Below are 20,574 nucleotides of genomic sequence, written 5' to 3'. Positions count from 1 at the left end.
AAACGAGAGAATCTGGAGTTGACATTGGCTTCTGCCTTTGTACCTTTAAAAAGATTTACTATTATTTTTTAAATGAACATAGACTTTGTATTTGCTCTTTCCATTTACAAACTGATTACACAATTTTTTGTCAAGATGAATGCTTCATGAAGCCACACATAATCATTTAAGCTGAGATCTTGCTAGTAAGGAATACTGTTTCTCAGAGATTAAACCCACTTGTCAAGAACAGGATGGCATTTCTTGCTAATATTCTCTCTGCGTTAGAGCTATGATGGTGTTAATTGCTAACTATTATTCTTTTAAATGAACTCTTTTCGAACCATCCCACACACTGGATCATTGAAACAGAGTGAGACAGCTGGGAATTCATTTTCTTCGAAAGGTTAAATATCAATAGTGTTTAATTTATTTTCATAACCTGCTCCTCCTTATAAATCAAACTTCATTATGGTTGTAATACCTGGCTAATAGCTGAACACAGGGAGCTCAGTGCCCACAGCCTGTGATGCAGGCACAGTGCGAGAGCTTTTCCATATGACAGGAAAGGCAAAGTGTAAGGTGCCACTTACCTTAATGAACATAACGGAGGTTTGCCTAAACTGCAGTAAGAGCCTGTCATGTGCATGGCCTCAATTAACCACCAATACTGTGGCTGTTGTTGCCTTATTGTTGACAGATATAAGCTGGCATTTGAGAAAAACATGATGAGGATGCTAATGAGCTCAGCCCAATGGTACGCACAAAAAATAAACTTATTGCGGTAATCGCCCATCTTCATCAGGCTGAAAGGTAAGAAGCATAAGAGAGAGTGAGTGAAATAAAAGAAGTGCGTAAAGACAAAGTAGCTTTCACAAGATGCCTGCGCATCAGAGGGCGAGATTGAGACTGTATTAATTTTATCATTGCTAATGCACACAAATACAGTATTTCTATGCACACTGGCATGCACAACCACACAGACACAAACGCCAATGATATCACAGAAGTAGTGATCCAGTCGACCATGTCTATTCATTTGGTTGGAGAAAGATCTGATTATTTTCAAGGGCGTGTACACATTGATATAATCAGGAATGGTTAATTGGAAATATTCATGCAGGACATTATTTAGATAATTCTCTGTTCATTATCATAAATTCTCACTAGTTTCCCTCACTGCTTTTTACTGAGGATGAGATTGAATTATTACTTTTATGATAAACATTAATGTTCTCATGTGATATGTCATTAAGTAAAACTGTTTAATTAAATTAAATGTTAGACTCCACAGAGACATTGTTGAGTAGCATCGTAGTTAAACTACAACTGAATAATATAATAATATATTTTTTATTTTCATAAAGGCCCCCTTTGCATTTTCCAGTTTCACTCCATTGTGACATTTTAGTCATACATTCACACAGATGGGGAACTTGTTTCTATTCCGACAGTCAAAATGCTTCGTTTTAGATTATATTTGTATAAATTAGTTCTACCATAGGCAGACGGGCACACTTACGGAGATAAGGTCTAGAACTGGTGGAACAAGCTACCAAACAAACATTCACAAAGGAAATGTGCAATGCTAATGTCAGTTTGCAGGCTACAAGGTTAATTAGTGGCTCGACTGCTGCACATTAAACAGCATCCAGCAAAATGCTACTTTAGATGCCATTGTGGGCCTTACTCTTCAGTACCACTAACAGCACACTGCTTGCCCATGGCATGCAAGCTATGGCACAAGTTTGTTTAGTTTTCCACTTGTTCTCCTGCTGGGGCTCAGCCTGTCAGCTGCTGTCAGTCAAACACTGACCGACCCCTACAGTGGCTGAGAGGAAAAGGAGCATTTCTGGTATTTCTCCAAAGATCTTTCTTTTTATCATTTGATAGTAAAAAACTATTACAGTGCCTTGGCACACCAAAGACAGATACAAAATTCAGAGGAATACATTATTATTGGTTGTTAGGAAAATGTCACATAAAGGTTTACAGTAGGTGGGCAGATAATATGTTGCTTGAGGAAATGGTGCCCTATAAAAATGTACTGTAGCTTATTATTAGCATATTACTGTAGCATAGCATATTGCACCAAATATATTTTCTTTTTTTTAAGCTGCCAATGCTGCACACCACACTTGTGTTGTTTCTTAACATTGGAGTGAAATGAAGTGGATTTTTGAAGACTCCCCATCTAGGTGCATGCGTGTGCATACTAAGTGTATGGCTCATTTCCAAAATGGCAAAGCTGTGTGATGTGTGTAAACAAAATCTTGATGAAATAGCTTTACTGAAGGGTTTTACAAAATCAAAACAATAATTAAAGTAAAACCAACCAGCCTAAATACTCGTTTAATTTGAATCAATCTGTACAAATATTATTTAATTTAACACTGTTAATGATTCTTAGTTATGTAGTAGGCAAAGAAGGAATTAAAAATAAAGCTGAGTTCAAGGGTTCAAGCCAGAATGGACCTTTAAAACTTGAAAGCTGGGTTGCATTAAAGATTACTTACAGGTTTTCTCACGAAGAGACAGATGCTCATTCATTTATGTACAAAGCTTTACCACACTCTTACTTGGAAACACTGTTGTTTCCTTTTGGTCGATTGCAGAAACATTTTGAGGCAATGCCTTAATGGCTTTGTTAAAAAAAAAAATCTTCTGAGATTGGTGATGTTTGAACAAACTGTCATTGATTTAGGGCCAAATTATGCCATTGGCCATTGCACTAGTTTTGACCTGGTGGTGCCCCCTTTAGAGGGATTTCAAAATAATTTTACACACATGGCTCAACATTGGAAATTTACATATCCTGCTTGTGATGATTGGACAAATCATTTCTGATTTATAGTTGTGTTATGCCATGCCCATTTTTTGCTTTTGTGATGCCCCCTAGAGGTCGACTTCAGTGACACTTTCAGTGTATGTTGCTAGTACTTACTAGCAACATACACTAGTACTTTCTCCCATCTAGTGTTGAGATTGTATATTGCATTCAAACTGTTACAAATGCGTATTGCAACAAAGGTAGCTGCTGTGTACCAAAAAGCTATGATAACATTGATGAAACCATGTCATCCGATAATTCATGGAGTATTCATTCAGGCTCCTACACGGACACACACAGCGCAAGTTGACAAACCCCCTCCTCACCATGCTGGCTGTGTTTGCAACATAGGACTGTTGGGGCGGGTGTAAATCGAAACAAACCAATCACGTCCTGTCTTTTGGCAACTGACAAGTGGCTCAAACTCACACACCTCATCCCTCTCCTTGCTAACAGCACTAACAGTGCTAACAGCGGCTAACAGCTGTTAGTGGCGCTGTTAGCGGCGCTGGTCGCTAACAGCTGTTAGCTGTGATTCTCCTTCAGCAGCTCTCTCCACCTGGGAAAGGCTACCCAGATGTTGACCCTTGTTTTTTGAAATTACCAGTCACGTTGCCTTTTTGCCTTTTTTCAAATGCACCGGCACTTGTGACTAGCCTGCTCGCTGCTGCTTTCCATCACTCTACCTCCAGACGGATACCAGAAACCGACAAGTGAAAACACGAAAGGCGATTCCGTATTTCCGTACGTACCTGTATTTTCAAGATGGTGCACGTACATGAGGAGACACCGGTCGCAATGTATATGTAAATGAGAATTTCGGAGCTTACGGACAAACTAAGATACGCTGATGGAGGTAAATACACATGTGCTAGGACACACATTTGCAAAATTTGTTTGTCTCAAAGAACAACTGAAATTGTTACACATAGTGCCTGTAAGTAGACCTTTTCTGTGCGTTTTGTGATGATTGATTTGACAGTTGTGGAGTTAGGTCTCTTCATGTGCTGAGCCACGACCCCCCAAAAGTTCATTGGGTAGTACCATCAAAATGTAATAGAGTATCCCAGGAGTGAGTCCTAAAACCTGGAAATGAGACAGCATTTTACCACTCACAGTTCCCTCGCCTCCAAGTCAGTGGGTTTTTTGAATGGGTTTTTTGTTAGGTGCCTGAAATAAGGTATGTGGTCAACACAAGCTTAAAGGGAAATTTCGTTTTTTTTCAACCTGTCTTCTATCGTCCTAAATTTGTTTCAAGTGACTAGTGACATAAAAATAATAGTTAGCATATTAGCCGTTAGCCTAGATACAGCCAGGGCGCATAGTAGTAGATAGTCAGACCTGTTAAAACGTAAGTGAATGGGCAACCTTCAAGTGCAAAGTTAGTCCACTAAACAAGCTTTTTTTTCCACAAAGACCGCCTCATATCGTTAGGATAAATGTCAGAGAACATACAGAAAATGACATGTAAACGCATTGTCTTACCTTACTGGTGTGCTGCCATGTTTGTTTACCATTTAGCTCTGCTTTCCAAAGCGAGAACAAGCAGCGATCTCATACCATGCCTGAAATCTCAAAGCTCTAGATAAGGCCCAGCTGGATACTACTCCAGGTGGAGGTGTCTCGTCCTCAGTCACATCAAGACCTTCAAAATAAGGCTGCCACCGGTCCCATTCCTTGCAACAGAGGCATTCCTCTTCTGTGGGCATTGGGGCACAGCATTCACAGGTACACCACCAATCTCCAGAGCTATGCAGCCTTGCAGCAGCCATTCCTCCTCTCTCGTCCTCTACCTGGTGCGCCTCTCTCTCTCTCTCTCTCTCCTCCTCCGTTCTTCAATTTCATGAAACTCTTCCTCAGTGTATTCTGGCTCAAATAAATAAGGGCGGCCATCAAACTCTGCAAAATCAAATTCCTCCTCCACAAAGTCAAAGTCTGGCAAAAAGTCAGCCATTATTCTATAAGTCTTTCATAAAATAAATGAATGAACTTTTCAGGCTACTGTCCGGTTCTGCCTTGCAGCTGTTGCTGCTTGTTCTTGCGAGATTTCAGGCACGGTATGAGATCGCTGCATGTTTTCGCAATATTTCGGCCGCACTTTGGAAAGCAAAAAAACAAACATGGCACCACACCGGTAAGGTAAGACAGCACGTTTACATGTCGTTTTCTATATGTTCTCTGACATTTATCCTAAAGATATGAGGCGGTCTTTGTGGAAAAAAAAAGCTTGTTTAGTGGACTAACTTTGCACTTGAAGTGCGCCCGTTCACTTACGTTTTAACAGGTCTGACGCTACTATGCGCCCCGGCTGTATCTAGGCTAACGGCTAACATACCAACTATTACTTTTTTGTCACTAGTCACTTGAAACAAATTTAGGACGATAGGAGACAAGTTGAAATAAACCGAAATTTCCCTTTATGAGACTTTTACATTTTGTTCTACAGCATAAAATACATCAGTACAGACAGAATGTCATCATGCCGAGCCCTGTCGAGCACAGCTTTACAGTCTTGTTTATGGTGGTGACATCAGGTCATGCAACCGTAGTGTAGTTTGTTTATAGCCAAACGTTAGCTTTTTATTTCTGACGATTGCATTTAGGAAAATGTCATCCCTGGAGCTCTATATGATATCAGTAAGCTTTTGATAACTTTTGATAAGCTTTGTCCAGTGATGATCTACAGGAAAATTTGGTACAAATTTGACCTACTGTGTAAAAGGAGGAATATTGTGTTTTTCAAAAATCAAAATTGCGTTGCTGCACTGCCTAAATACGGATTTCAAAATAAATTTAACATTATTTAACATTATTAGTCAACATATCCTGCACATTTTGTGATGATTGGATTAACAATTTCTGATTTATAGTCTAATTTGTGTTATGCCACGCCCATTATTGCATTTGTGATGCCCCCCCAGTGACAGTTTGAATGACACTTTCAGGGTTTGCTGCTGTTACCTCTGTAGAAACGACGTGGACCTACAGCTTCAGAGGAGAAGTCAAAAATACGATTTTCAAAAAAAAAAAAAACAGAACACATTGAGCTGGGCTTGTCCGTCGGTTTTCAAGTCAATGGGACTTATAGTGTGAGGGGCATGGCCTTTCCAAAATTGGATTCTTGGGCTTTAATTATAGTGCCCCCATCTGGCCAATGGGCATCATATTTATTGAGCTGCATTTGCACACATCTTCAGCAGCTGAAACCCTTACACTTTACAAAATACTACCAACGCTAAAACATTTAAACAAATTGTCAGTTGGAACACAAAGCACATCCGTGACATTTGTGTTGTTTTTCTGCTTCTTGATAAACATTTGTAGAATTGTTCTAATGTTTATTTATTTCCAAAACACAAGATACATTGACATTAACTACCACTACTGACATATCTGTGGACAACAATTCTCGAGAAAGATTGAAAAATAAATGAAGCGCACCTTATCTGACTGTCTCTGTATCTCAGATTCTCTGACTGACTCACACACAAATAGCAGCAACAGTCACAGCAGCACATAAAAGTCGTATTACATGCCTGATTTTCTGTTTTGTTGTTGTCTGTCATAATTTTGCATATGAAATGTATTTTTTGTCTAAGATAGATAAACCAAACATGTATCATGCTTCTGGTAAATGTGCTTTAAAAGCATTGAAACTACTTCTAAGTGTTATACGGTAGGCAACTGGACTTGAGTTTCTTGAAGACGTTTCACCTCTCATCCAAGAGGCTTCTTCAGTGGGTGTGACCATTACAGAGTCATTGAGATCACTCTGTAAGGGTTCGCCCCATGGTTCATGTCCACACGGGGTTTAAAGCCTGAAACTCCCCACCAGGCAGTCAGAGCTGAGGACACCACTGGATCAGAGGTTGAAACGTCTTAAAGGAACTCAAGAGAAGAGTTGGAGAATCTTCACCAACACATTAAAAGTACTGCACTTTGATATCCAAAGGGTGCTAATGTGCCTAATTTTCCATTTGCGAAGAAATGATCTCAGATATATTTTAAGAGGTAGTCCAAGGCCAATAATATTTTATTTAAAGTTTGAGTGTTATGACTAATGTGTTTGGTAGGAATTTGTCCAGGGTGCCTATCTGGGGAGAGACACACGCAAATTAGATTGGATACACGACCCTTCAAGTAAAAGGGAGTATTCCAGTCAAAACAACATTAACTTCTGTGTTACTGGTTCAAGGTGTCAGTTTTTTGTCAAAGCAGCCGCCAGACTCTTGAAAGATTGAAAAGATAATTTCAGTTTTCACCAACTAACCTGATAATTGCCTCCTCACAGTAAAAGCCCCAGTGAATGGGCTGAATGTCGACAGTTGTTTGTGACCCTCGTGTTTTGATGTACCCGTTAATTTCTTTGTCCCCTCCCGCTCCTCCTTCTCTGCAGTGCTGTTTGGTCAGTTTGTGGTATTCCAGACTTTGACCAGTGATGTTGTGGAGATCTATGACGGATCCTCCACAGATTCAGCCCTTCTTTCATCCATATATGGATCACACTCAGGTAAAAACGCAACACTGGAACACGTATGTGTCTATTTTTTTTTATTTATTTATTTTTTTGTGCTTCTGGCACATACTATAGATTTATATATTTCTGTCAAGGCATTTTGGCATTTTGCATTGCAGGCATGAAAGTAAATCCATCTCTTAGTTTAACTCAAATCAAATAACTATTTTTCCCAGACAAATTAAAAATCTAAAATCCTACCTGCCACGGATAAAGATTTTTCTTCCCTTTATACATTTGTGTTATGATGATATAATGAAACACGCTGATGATGCATAATACATTATGACTACAATCGAATAAACTCCGTAGATCAAAATTGAAATACTAAAAGCAAACCATCTGTTGTAAATTGTTGTCACACTCTGCTTGATTAGACTGCCGCCATGTGAAAACATACAAATTAGTCTGATCTTCCACTGTATATTCAAATCACATTGACATGCTACACAGAACTCAATCAATAGTTTTCCTTCTTTGCCCAGATTAATGCGCAGTTAATAAGGTCATGCAGAGCTTATGTTCATAATTTGTCAGTTGCTTGTTACTGTGTTTGTATGTCATCTGTGGACATGTGTAAATGGCATCCTCTGCAAGTGTTGATAATGTCTCCTTTGATTTTGTAATTTAGGCGAGACACTTCCGTTGAGTTCAGGAAACAAGATTACACTCAAGTTTACCACAAATGGAACAGAAACAGCCAAAGGATTTCACTTTGTTTACCAAGGTAAGGCTGCTTTTGTGATACATGTCCAGAATTTTGATGTGGAAACTTATTTGGTGCATTGAGTGTATTTGCTTGCTTTTGAAAAAAAAAAGACGCTACTTTAGCCTCACACTCATCACATAAAGGGCTGTTCAGCAGAGTGCAATTGGCTGTGGCTGGGCATGGCTGAGCAGAGTTGGATGATTTGGAGTCAGACAGCCTATCCTGGCACAGCCGACAAGAGTGACTAATGACGTGAGGAGATTCACAAGGGCTTCACCATTCCTCTCTGCTGCCTTTGTCTTGCCATCTCTCCTTCTCCCCGTTGTCTGTCTCTCTACCACACCCACCCAACACTCTTTGTCTTTGTCTTTCTCCCTCTCATGCTTGCTTCCTCCTCTCTTATCCCTAGCTGTCCCCCGGACAAGCGCCACTCAGTGTAGCTCGGTCCCTGAGCCTCGGTTTGGGAAGCGGATAGGGAACGACTTTGGCATCGGTATGGTGGTACTGTTTGAATGCAATCCAGGCTACACGCTGCACGGCTCCAACGCCATCAGGTGTGAGGCCGTGCCCAATGCCCTGGCCCAGTGGAACGGCACTGTGCCCACATGTGTTGGTAAGCGCCCTCATCCTCCTACCCTTGCCTCACCCCCTGCATGCATACACACACACAAACTCACATTGATCCAAAAAGATGGAGCAGGTGCACCAAAATGGTTGGTGTCTGCTTTTTCTAGTCATTACTTATCCTAATGTCTGTCACCTATTGCACAGCAGCCGCCTATCTCTGGTCTTGATAGTTCAGACAGGAACAAAGAGGCAAGGACAAACAGAACAACAAAGTGTCACATAAATTTTCTTCCCAGACGAAGGATTTCAGTTCTTGTGTCTTGACAGACTAATGGGAAAATAAATAGCGTAAAGTGAATAAGTTCAACAGCAACACCTACTTCTGGTAAGTTTTTCTCTGTAGCCCACATTTCTAATGCACCAAACACCTGCAGTTAACAGTTTGTTATCCAATGCAATTCAACACAGCACAATAGAAGGTGTTTTTAATATACAGTCAACCCATATGTTAATTAAGGTTGACAAAACATTCAAATGATTCATGGATGTGATTAGACATTATAAAACATAGTAAAGGTTTGCTCTCTTGATGCATTATGCAGGCATCGTGATGCTATATATTATGCATTTATACACTGACATACCAGTTTATCAGGTACACTGTGCAATCTAATGAAAAAAGATTCAAGTGTGCAATCCAATACCCTGTAATAAAGCCTAGTTTTGTGAAGCTAAGCATAATACGTAATATATTTTATGAGGTGTAAGTGTCTATAATCAGTATTTTTATAATCACAGTTTATCAAATGACAGCGTGGATGGGGATTGTTGGAAGTGTTGAACCGACAATTTCTGTCACCATAATGGATGTAGAGGAGGCTTATGGCATGACAATGCTTGCCATTCATGCTGTTTATTTTCTATTTTAAGGAAAGTAATTAAATATTATAGATAAGGCCTTCATAGAAGGTGTTACCACCATGTTTTTAATTTGCATAGCTTTGTTCAGACACGTTTTGATCAATCAATCAATCAATCAGACAATCAATTTTATTTATAAGGCCCAATATCACAAATCACAATTTGCCTCACAGGGCTTTTCAGCATACGACATCCCTCTGTCCTTGGAACAGGATGCCACAGGTGGGGGAAAAAAAAAAAAAGTTGATGAATTAATGCTATTGCTGTTAATACTGCCGTAGCGCTAGTCACCTGTATGTGTTCTAGCAAAGAGAACGCAACAAACACAGAATCTGATTCATTTTTGACATAGACAGAAAATACAAGGAAGTGATCATGATCCTGTAGCCCTATAATTACATCAGCATCTGATGGTATATGCAAATTGTGGACCATCTACTGAAGGGACCAACATCTCTCTCTTCATGGCTCTTTGGCTAGCATACGCTGAACCGTGCATGTTTAAACATACCTGCATAAATATGCACAAACATACACGCAACCCATATTCATACACATGAACAGATTTACATGCCTTGTCTGCACACGCTTGTTAACCCAAGCACATGCAAAGGGACATGCACTTAGTCTAGCAAAGACACCCACATGTCTACCTTGGGAAGATAAAGAACTGCAGATAAAGTAGGGAGAAATCTATTGAAGTCAGGCCTTGTGCCAGCCAGCAAATAGTCCCAGCCGGTGAGTGCGGAAGATTTCAAGCCAGGGTTCATCCAAGTTTACTGCCAAGTGGTAAGGGAATAGCAGTGGCACGCGCAGTTCCATTTTAAACACAGTGATTTTTATCTGGAGATTGAATCTGGCTGCAGCATCTCCCCCAGCGGCAGTGTACTCGTCCAGAATAATGGATATAGTTTCATGAAAGCTTCAACAAAAACACTATGCTCAATTACTCAAGCCCTCTTTATGGGATATGACGGCATCAGACACCGCTCTCCTGTGAGGTACCTGTGTTTCAGAAGATACTCTCCTTGTCCTGCTGTGATTGACCCGGCTCGTCGGGCAACACTTGGTTTGCCTTCAATTTCACAAATACAAAAGCTGGCGAATCAAGGCTTTGCTGTTGAGTTGTGCGAGCACAACGTTCTACTGTGATTTAATTAGCTGCGCCTGAATGGATGCATAATGTTTGGGTAGCCTCTGTTGAATTTAATGGAGAATAGTTGACTTGAATAAATAGATGTTTTTGTTTCTTTCCTGACAGAGTCTGGCTTCAAGTACTTCACAGTGAGCTGTAAAAAAAAAAATAGGAGTAATGCTAATGGTCTTGCAGAATACACAATGTGTAAATGGTGGAGTCTCTCTAAACATCTTCTTTTGTCACCATTAGATTATGGAAATAAACAAGGGTCCTTTACACTTTGTGATAAAGGTAAAGTAAAGGTAAATGCTACTAGATTAACACCATTTTGTCCCCTGCACAACTGAGAGTAAGGCAGCTGAATCTCACACAAACTAAATCATGACTGATTGTGGAAAATCACGACTGCCCAATATTACATAAGCTCACAGATTGCCGTGATTCATACTCAGTATGCCCACATGATGGAATTCACTGTTGGCTTAAACACTTTTTCGAAGGTGTCAACAAGTAAACAGTGTCGCACTGAGCTTGTGTTTAAACACTGGGTTCTTGTTTTGAAATAGCCTCCCAAGACCAATTAAATTGTCTCAGTTTGTGGGTGTGTGGTAAGGCCAGGCCAGAGTGCCTCTCTGGAGCAGGATGAGCTATCCTTGAGGTCATGATACTTTTGGGAGTTTGCTTAAGTTTTTGTAATGAAAATGGAAGCTGCTGCCAGTATGACTAAGAGTGTATTTACAATATAGCATGTCTATTTACTTTTTTAAGAAAAAAAGCAATGTATTGAATTTAGAATAAAAAGATTAAAGCCCCATCCCTCTAAAACATTAAGACTATACACAAAAAGCAATTTGTGTTTAGGAAGTACTTTTTTTTTTTGTCATTATACTGTGATGAGGTTCTGTTTTGCTCACTGTCCATAATGACTTTGACCAACTGGCTAATATCTAATATAATTTTGCCCAAAGAAGAGCAGCAGCATTTTATCCACCTTCAATTCCAATTAGACTGTCCTACACAATCCTGGGAGGGCTGAGATGTCATAGTGGTCTTCACTGGCTTTCTTGAAGTAAATTAACCTTAAAAAACTGGCATGCGTGTCCATTTTTGGTGCTTAATTGTTCAAAATAAGCTTTGAGATTGAATTTAGAGTGACTCTGCTGCTGTTAATGAGGGAAAAGGTAAGATAACAGAGACATTAGAGGATACAGTTGTTGGGTGGATGTAAATAATTAGAAGATAATTGACAAAAGGCAGTTTTGACCACATAATATGCACAATTAATGTAATATAAGGATAACATTTGTAAGATGTATGTATCCTAAAAACAAATAAGCTATTTAGGAATATATACTTAGAATATAAGTAGTGCATGTGATGTGAGACACCCATATGGTACCCACATTATGTGCTGATAGGTTTTTGATATCTTGATTGAAACACCTCTAATTAAAAGTTGCAGCGAATTCCCTGCCTATCAGATTGTGTTAAATGGTGTCTCATAACGTGTGTAGTCCCCGCGCTTGTCTACCTGCAGTAACTCTGACATATGAGCCTGCCATAGATTGAGATGGGTGTGGAGCATTCATGCTTTTATGAGTGTCATGATTTCTAATCTTGCTCGACCAATTACATTAACTGACAGCTCAGGGGACTCAAAGGAGCTGTTAAATTATACTGGAATACTGGAACTTTCTCAGGAATGGCTGCGTCGCTTGTTGTCACAAACGTGGTTTCATGCTATAAGAATTTAAACATAACAGGGCTATATTTTGTTATTCTTAGAGTGCTTTGAATATTTTTTCAGCCCTCTCTTTTAGCGTTTGATGTTGGGAGTCAAAAAGATCAGACTTAATTTTCTATAATAGAAATTTTGGACAGCTAGCCAGCAGGAGATGATTAAATAGAAAACAAGGTTACTGGCATTGATAGTCCGGACACTCAGTCACTCACTATGTTATTTAGTGTATAGACACCTCATATTTTCAAGGAGCCTTAAACGAGTGTCTGCAGGATATTACGTTCTGACATCAGTACTCTAGATTTTATAGACATTGACCTTCATGTTTCATTTGTGGAGCAGAATTCAAAACAATTACGTAGGCTGTTCTCCTTCAGCCTTGGCAAGAGTTAATCAATAGTGAATACTCTTCATGTGACATGCATTAGCTGAAGATGGCATTACTATGGCGTCGATTATGTGGAAGTGCGATTGCTGTGAGGTACAGCATAGAAATAATTTTCTTGAATGTGTCACTCGGTCTGAAAGGAAAGGAGTACTGATGTCACTTCAGCACGATTCTCCAAGCATGTGTAGGAGGGTAGATATCACCTGTAAAATATTGATGAGTTTGAAATCGTGGCAAGCTGAAAGCTGAAATATGTGTTTTTCCACCTTTTTCTGACAGCCATTTTTTTCCTTTGTGATAATTAGAATATTTTCAAACCCTCCAGTGGCTGATGGATATAAAAAGGGTGATTATCATTGACCTGTATGAGTTAAACCCTCGTCCTTGACAAACAGCAGCTGGTTCTTCATTGTGAGAACACATTGTACTACTCCACTTAGAACCTGAAGGATCTCATTCACCCTGAGTGACAACTTTGGTCATGGTCCTATGAGAAAACCAACAAATGCTAGGTAACTCTGGGTTACCTAGCATTTGTACAGTTTAATCTGATGAACAGTTGTGTCTGCATCAGGAGTGGGAAGAAAAGGGATAATGGAGCTGACGCATTTTAGTCACGAGGCTTGGATATAGACTTTTATGCCATTTATTTTTGTAGTATACATCAACTGTCATTAATGTTGAAATACATGCGATGGTTTGGTCTGATAAACATATTGCAGTTGGTGGCAGAAGAACAATGGATCTCATTAGAACAAAGCAACAATGAAAAAGCAAAATTTCATCAACCTATTAGGATGCTTGTTATTGTGTTAGCCAGCAGGGCTACATCTCAATAAAAAGGAAATTCATTTCACTCTGGGGTTTTTTTTTGTGTGTGTGTGTTGAGTGCAATAATCCAAAGGATTCTGGTGTGCAAGGCTGGGTTACCACAGTCCTTAATGGACAAAAAGTGGAGCCAGACACTGTGTAGAAGGTAGCTGGCCGGATACAAGGCCAATTGGCACCGTCTGAAAAGCAATAAAGAAATTGTAACTGTAATGGACCTTTTTTTTTCCATTTTGATTTCTACTCCTGCTCAAATATATCACAGTGCGGGAAAATGTCAGCTCAATATGGCCAGTGACTCCAATTCAACATTCATCTGAGAGCCAAGAGGCTTGATAAATATGTTACTTGTGGCACTGGTAGAAACAAGGTGCGCTTTGAGAGGAATAGCTTTCACAATTGAAAGATGTGATTTGCGTGGCCTGCGAGGGATGAAATAACATCAGGGTCGAACTGTTTATGTCTGCATAGAGCGAGAGGCAAGTGTGCTGCCATGCAAAACTCCACTGAGGTATTAAAGGAAAATAATATCATGTGGACAAGGATGCATGATCTGGTTCAGTACTGTCATAAAATAAAGCTCTTTTACATCATATATCACAAGCAGAACCAGTCATTATCATGGCTGGCTTGCCTTTGGGTCCATAGAATTACATCATATGAAGTGATTTTTCACAGATGCTCATTTAAAATCCATGTATTAGTGGGTCGAATGATGCTTTTAAATACGTGGTGTTTTGCTGCTGCCCCACTCTGACCCCTGCCCACTCCTGGCTCGGCAGACTTCAACTTTGTTGAGACTGACTCTCTCGCTTTCGATCTTTTCTCCTTTGTCTAGTTCCCTGTGGTGGAGTGTTAACTGAGCGCAGAGGCACTATCCTCTCTCCTGGATACCCAGAGCCGTATGCCAACTATCTGAACTGTGCCTGGAAAATCTCTGTTCCTGAGGGAGCCGGCATCCAAGTGAGAGGACACAGACGCAAATCTTAGTAGTATAATATTTAATGAGAGATTAAAAGATGTTTTGGGGATGCATGGGTGAATTATTAATCAGTCAGCTTTTTTGCTACTCAAGTACATTTGTGTTTTTGTATCTTGTGTATTTTTCAGGCTGTCTTCAGCATTTGTATCAAGGTGTCTTTGTCTTTCAGATTCAGGTTGTGACCTTCGCCACGGAGCATAACTGGGACTCGCTGGATTTTTTTGACGGGGTTGATGGCAATGCTCCAAGGCTTGGTAGCTACTCAGGTAAAACAGATACAACTGGATTTTAGTTGTCAGCTCCCTCTTGAATTTCAATCAGATGTCACAGGGCCCCAGCAGCAGACAGATGCAGTGATGGAGCTGATGACATTTGGCATGTCCTTTGAGAATGCTGTCTAAAAACCAGTTAAAGAAGTCAAAGAAGAAATAATGTTCCTCCTCCTTCAGACAATATTCCTGTCTCTGCATTAGAGATCTTCATAATGTAGCCCCCGTTTCAGTCTGGAGCTTTACAAATGTAGTGTTGCCTTAGGGCACACACTAATGAAAATGGTGCTCTTGCCACATGGTAACCTGCTAGAAACAGGCCATCACATCATTTTAGATGCTGGATCCCGGTATCAGAGGGACTGGTGTAGCATAATGACTTCTGCCTCTATATCGGCTATCAGGTTTATGAGACTAGGTGTCAGATTTCTCAAGTGGTGGATATCTCATTTTGGAACAAAACTCTTTACATATTCTAATAGCTTCACAGTACAGCTCTCACTGTGTAGGACAGCGTGCGGTGTGAAAAGGCTAAGCCATTTTAAATGGCTAGCAATCAATTTTATCTGGGGCTAAACTGATGAAGGTGATTATGAATATATGTAAAAGTCCCCTTGCAAATTGCTGAAGACATACGCCTGGAATAGAGAATATGATCCTAGACCTCAGTGTTGCCACACATACTGAATATTCTGCAGTGCAAATTCAGAGTTAGAATAAAAGATCATGTTTGTGTTCATTGGTTTAGTTTTTAAGGGTCTGACTGAAGATCCAAAGGACGTGTTGAACACCTTAAAATGTGTAACAGAGACTGCATATTTGATCTATGTAGTGAAACAATCTTTGTTGAAAATGTTGAAGTAGCAACATTAGTAAGTAGAATGTAATCATGTTAGTGTTTCCACAAAAATTCAGAGCATTTGTGCTTGCCAGCTTGAAATTCTAATCTGTATATCACTGCACAGTGTTGACTATTGTAATGCTTTCTTCTCTGGTTGACCCAGAAGGACTTACATACGTTGCAGGTTATTCAAATGTGTTCTCTGCCCAAGGATGGCACAAAATACATCCTCTACCTTTTTACATTTTAAACGCACTCTGCTCTGTTATTTTATTTCTTGATATGAGTGATTGCCTGTGATTTATTGCATTATGTGAGGCACTTTGTGTTTTAGTTTTTCACCATCATTTCATTTGTACCTGCTGATATACTCGGCAACCCCAATTTAGCGAGGTTATGGAGGTGAAATGGCTGCTGCTGAAAGCCACAGAGTCCAGGCTCATACTTGAATTTGGCTCTGGGTAAAATATAAAAGTGGAATTCAGAGAATGATTTAACAAAATTGCAGCACAGTTATTACTGTATCTACATTATTATCTATACTGAAGATAACTGAAGTGCAACAAATGTTCACATGTTACTTGGGTGCTCTCAAATCTGGAATATGGACTAGACGTGGTCTTTTCTGTCTTTTGTTTAATACAGGTACAACAATTCCTCAACTGCTGAACAGCACGTCCAACAACCTGTACCTGACCTTCCAGTCTGACATCAGTGTGTCCGCTGCTGGCTTTCACTTGGAGTACACAGGTATGAGGAGAGACGGCTTGTCTGCCTGCCTGTCACTTTGTCTGCTGTCAGTTGGTTTCCATGTGTCCATCTGCCACTGGCATCCAGCTGCTGCACAGAGGTATAAGGAATAAGGGAGACAGCTGGTCTGGGTGGCACAGTTGGACATAGAAAGAGAGTTTGATGTTAGCGAGTGACTGGGCAAAGTTTCTTCTTCCTCTTTATCTTCAAATTCTCAGCCTTTGTCTCTGCTCCTCTGGCATTCTGGCATGGTATTCCCCAGTGGTCTTTATTAAGTCCTCTTATTACTACAAGGTACTGGACCCACATCCTTTTTCATTTAGGGACTAAATTTACTCATCTCTCAGCGGGCTATTCACTTAGGGGCATATTTGCAAAGGAGCATGCTGAACATTTACCATGCACTAAAATTTAAGGAGTGTAGCTGGCCCCAGTGGAGCGACTGATTTACTAAGTCCTCCCATTCAAAAATTGTGCAAATGAAAATAGGGGTCCTGATGTTCAGGTGATGCATGGAGCTCTTCTGCAGACATTTAATAATACAGTCAATTGTGACCAATGTCCCTACTGTTATTTATATCTCCTGCACTTTCCCTTTGTCTCCTTTAATTTCATTGTAATTTTCCTCTTTGTTATTTGTCTCTCTAAAGTTAGATGGATTTTAAGTTGGTCCTTTTTCTGTCTCCTTCTCTCAATTGTCTGCTATTTTGTTGCTTACTGCTCACCTACACTTCAAAGCAGTATTCTTGCTAAAATGTCTAGTTATGGGAGACCCGTTGTCAGCCATTTTCAGTGAAGTACATTGAGGGCTGTGAAAAAGCACAGCCATGGGGAAGTAAGATTGGAGAAGACATGAACACCATAATGTTAAGATGAAACGGGAGCATGACAATGGCACAAAGGAAGGAAAGAAAGGCCATGATGAGAGCCTCGCTAACATAATCCAACTTTGAGATCTCATAAAGATGCAACTAAAGAATAACATGGTTTTGACTAAAATCAGTTCCCACTCAAACTAACAGTCCCGCAAATGTGTTGCAAAACAAAAGAAGCATGAAAAAACATAGCTGTCACCAAATCTGTCCTCGCTGTCAGTCGTGTCAGTCCGCGAGCATCATACCACTGCTGAGAACGACTTCACAGTCATGTCTCTCACAGTCGGCGCTCCGTTTCCACAACACCCTCCTCTTTCCTGGAAGCACTCTGTCGCTGTGTCTCTCTGTGGGCTCTTTCCTCTCTGCACTAACCCCCCTCCCCCTCCACCGCTACCCACTGCTGAGAATCACTTCAGAACCATGTCTCACAGTCAGCTCTTTCCTCTATGTCTGTCTTACACTTTGCCACTGCTGCCCTTGTAAAGTGCATTCCCTGATGCTTTGTGTAAACCCGGCCCCAGTCAAACTCCTTCCTACTTTTCCTTTTGCTATTCATTTTTGTGAGGTTTCCTGCCATATGTTTCTACTGTCTGCCTATTGGCAAACATTTATCTATGTCTGATCAAGTCATGTTACTTCTCTATGGAACTACTCATTAAGCATTTCTGTTTTTGTGCTCTGTTGTTTCCCATTGTGCAATGTTCTAGTCGACTGCTTATTGCAGAGTTCAGACTCTGATGTATTTGGCCATATTACAGCAGTCCTCTCTTCGGCCCTCTAGTTGGTTGTATGTTTGTATCTTATTTCCAGTCTGTAGTTGGCTTGAACCACCCATTTATTTTGTTCACACTCCAGTTTTTAGCTACAAATTAATGCTCTGAATGCTCAGTACAGTGGGAAGAAAAAGGCAAGAGGGATTGGCACACACCCAGCCAGTCAACCATCTGTTTTAAAATGTTTCCTTTGGGTGATTGTTGCAGTCCATTGAGACCAGTTATAGAAATCTTGTATACCACCCGTCACTACAACTTCTTAAGAGCCAAGCATTTAACCAGCTCTCCTAAGGCAGACAGTATGCTATAGTTGAAAACAAAACTGGCATCTCCTCACAGGCAATATGGCGGTTTGCATCCCAAATAAGTCCCACCCTAGGCTTCAATGGCTACAGTCTGCAGAGGCCTGTATTATTTCTACATCAACTACATGAAGTGACTGTTAAAACAAAATGAATCGATTCTGGACATCTTGGGAAGAAATTCAACCTCTGAATCAGCCCTTAGGTCTGTCAATACATTTTTACATTTTTTACTGCACATCTAATTTCAGTCACACCACTCAAAGGACATCATGGCACTGCATATGGTAATTGCAGTTTTCTGTAAAACCTAAGCATACTACAGATGATCTTCTTGATAATTACCTGCACTTATGCACTTTTCAAGTAAATTATTATCATATGTTTCATGGCTGAACCTTGCACACTCATTAAAGATCAAGAGCGGAAATCCCCTGGTATATACCCGTACTTGATTAATGCAATCAAACTTGCAATCAAGTTTCACATATTTTCACTACACTTGCTTCTCAAGCAGTGAACCATACTGTAAGCTGTGCTGCAGGAATGTGCACTGAAATTCAATGTAAAATGACTATGCTAGGGTCTTTCTCTCATGTGTCAGTACTGTGCTTCTCTTAGGCCTCTAATTTCATGCTAGTGCAAAGCCATTAGAAGTGTCACTTTCATCTGGATGCACGTCTCTTTCTTTGACCTGGCTACTGTTGTAATTTTTTAGGCTCCCGGCGCAAGCCGAGTTCTCCATTAACTGGATGTCTTTGAGAGCTGTTGGAAATGTTGTTCTTAGGTCTGTCACAATAATTATGTCATTGACTTACGGAGGTCAGCAAAAATGGCCAAGGTCATGTCCATATATCATCAATATTTCCCTCTGGTTTATATGTATTTGTTTACATAAGAATGTCACCAACAATTGAGCCGACATGATGCCAGAACAAATAGCAGGGTTTTCCTGACCATTATGAGACTTGGACGCAGTGCCTGAGCTGAATGAACAGAAGAAAAGTATGCTGAGACACGTTTTGCTGTCATTTCTCGTCATGCTGCTTCTGTCCTCTCCTCTGCTCTCTGTTGGAGTTTCACTGTGGGTGGGGCAGCTCCTCTACACACATGCACACACACACACACACACAAACACAAACACACTTTTTTTCTTAAAAGTTTTTATCTTCAAACAAAAAGTGACATACAGATGTCATTTAGGAGTCAGTATGATCAACTGATGCAGCAGTGAATGTGTCAACCAAACTTATCAACCAACAGATCACATACCCCTATTACAGATAGTGGAGGCAACTGAACAGCAACAACAAAAGTAGAGTAGAATAGACGCTATAATAACACAACACAGTACCATAGCTACTTGCAACAAATACGTTGCTTTTAAATTTGCTGCACATTTCAGCAACACTCAGGTCCAGACACGATTACCCTCAAAGTAAAGAGTTCTATCCAATTTGGAGTTCTTAACATGTGAGATGAATGGCTGCCAGGTGTTATAAAATTTGTAAGTAGTGAATTTAACTTTCTCAATTTGCAAAAACTGCATTACATCTCTAATCCAATCAGTATGGCTGGGAGGTGTCTCATCTTTCCACTTAAGAAGAATGAGCTGTCTAGCGATTACAGACGCAAAAGCAATAGCATTTAATTTAAATTTTGGAAGGTTAGATTTTTCACCAACCAGTCCAAATATTGCTATTAGCGGAGACAGATGGAGAGGGGTCTCAAACACCTCCAAGGAGTTTTGGACACACTTCCCAGTACTTGCAAAGTCAAGGGCAGGTCCAAAAAGTGTGGACAACAGATCCTATTTGATTTTTTTGCACCTAGCACACATAGGATTCACATCAGCACAGCTGTTGACTAATTTCTCCTTAGTGTAGTGAAGATGGTAGAGAACTTTAAACTGTATGAGCCCATGTTGAGTGCAAATAGATGAGGAGTGGACCCTGTTCAGAACTGAATCTTTTGCGTCCTTATCCAGTTTCAAATTTAGGTCATCTTCCCATCGGCCTCTAATTATAGATGAGGAGGGGCAATCAAAATGAGAAATAATCTCGTATAACTAAGTAACCACACACTTTCCCAGTGGATTAAAAGCCAAAAGATTGTCTAACCAAGTTTTATGTGGTGGATAAGGCAACAGGGTCAAATTAGTTAGC

General features: G+C 40.2%; 1 protein-coding gene across 2 annotated transcripts in view; it reads left to right on the top strand.

Moving 5' to 3' along the window:
- The window catches only part of LOC125892989 (CUB and sushi domain-containing protein 3-like), a 264,617-nt gene that overhangs the window by 149,031 nt on the left and 95,012 nt on the right, over positions 1 to 20,574 (top strand). For both annotated transcript variants that reach the window (XM_049583381.1, XM_049583380.1), the window contains exons 32-37: positions 7,206 to 7,319; positions 7,957 to 8,052; positions 8,444 to 8,647; positions 14,456 to 14,580; positions 14,769 to 14,865; positions 16,355 to 16,459. In XM_049583381.1, the coding sequence (XP_049439338.1) occupies positions 7,206 to 7,319; positions 7,957 to 8,052; positions 8,444 to 8,647; positions 14,456 to 14,580; positions 14,769 to 14,865; positions 16,355 to 16,459 (741 nt within the window). The remainder of the gene's footprint in view (positions 1 to 7,205; positions 7,320 to 7,956; positions 8,053 to 8,443; positions 8,648 to 14,455; positions 14,581 to 14,768; positions 14,866 to 16,354; positions 16,460 to 20,574) is intronic.

This window comes from Epinephelus fuscoguttatus, linkage group LG8 (assembly GCF_011397635.1).
Source record: "Epinephelus fuscoguttatus linkage group LG8, E.fuscoguttatus.final_Chr_v1".
In the NCBI taxonomy this organism is placed as follows: Eukaryota; Metazoa; Chordata; class Actinopteri; order Perciformes; family Serranidae; genus Epinephelus; species Epinephelus fuscoguttatus.
Note: the sequence above shows the minus strand (reverse complement) of the source record. Positions and strands in the feature narration are given on the sequence as shown.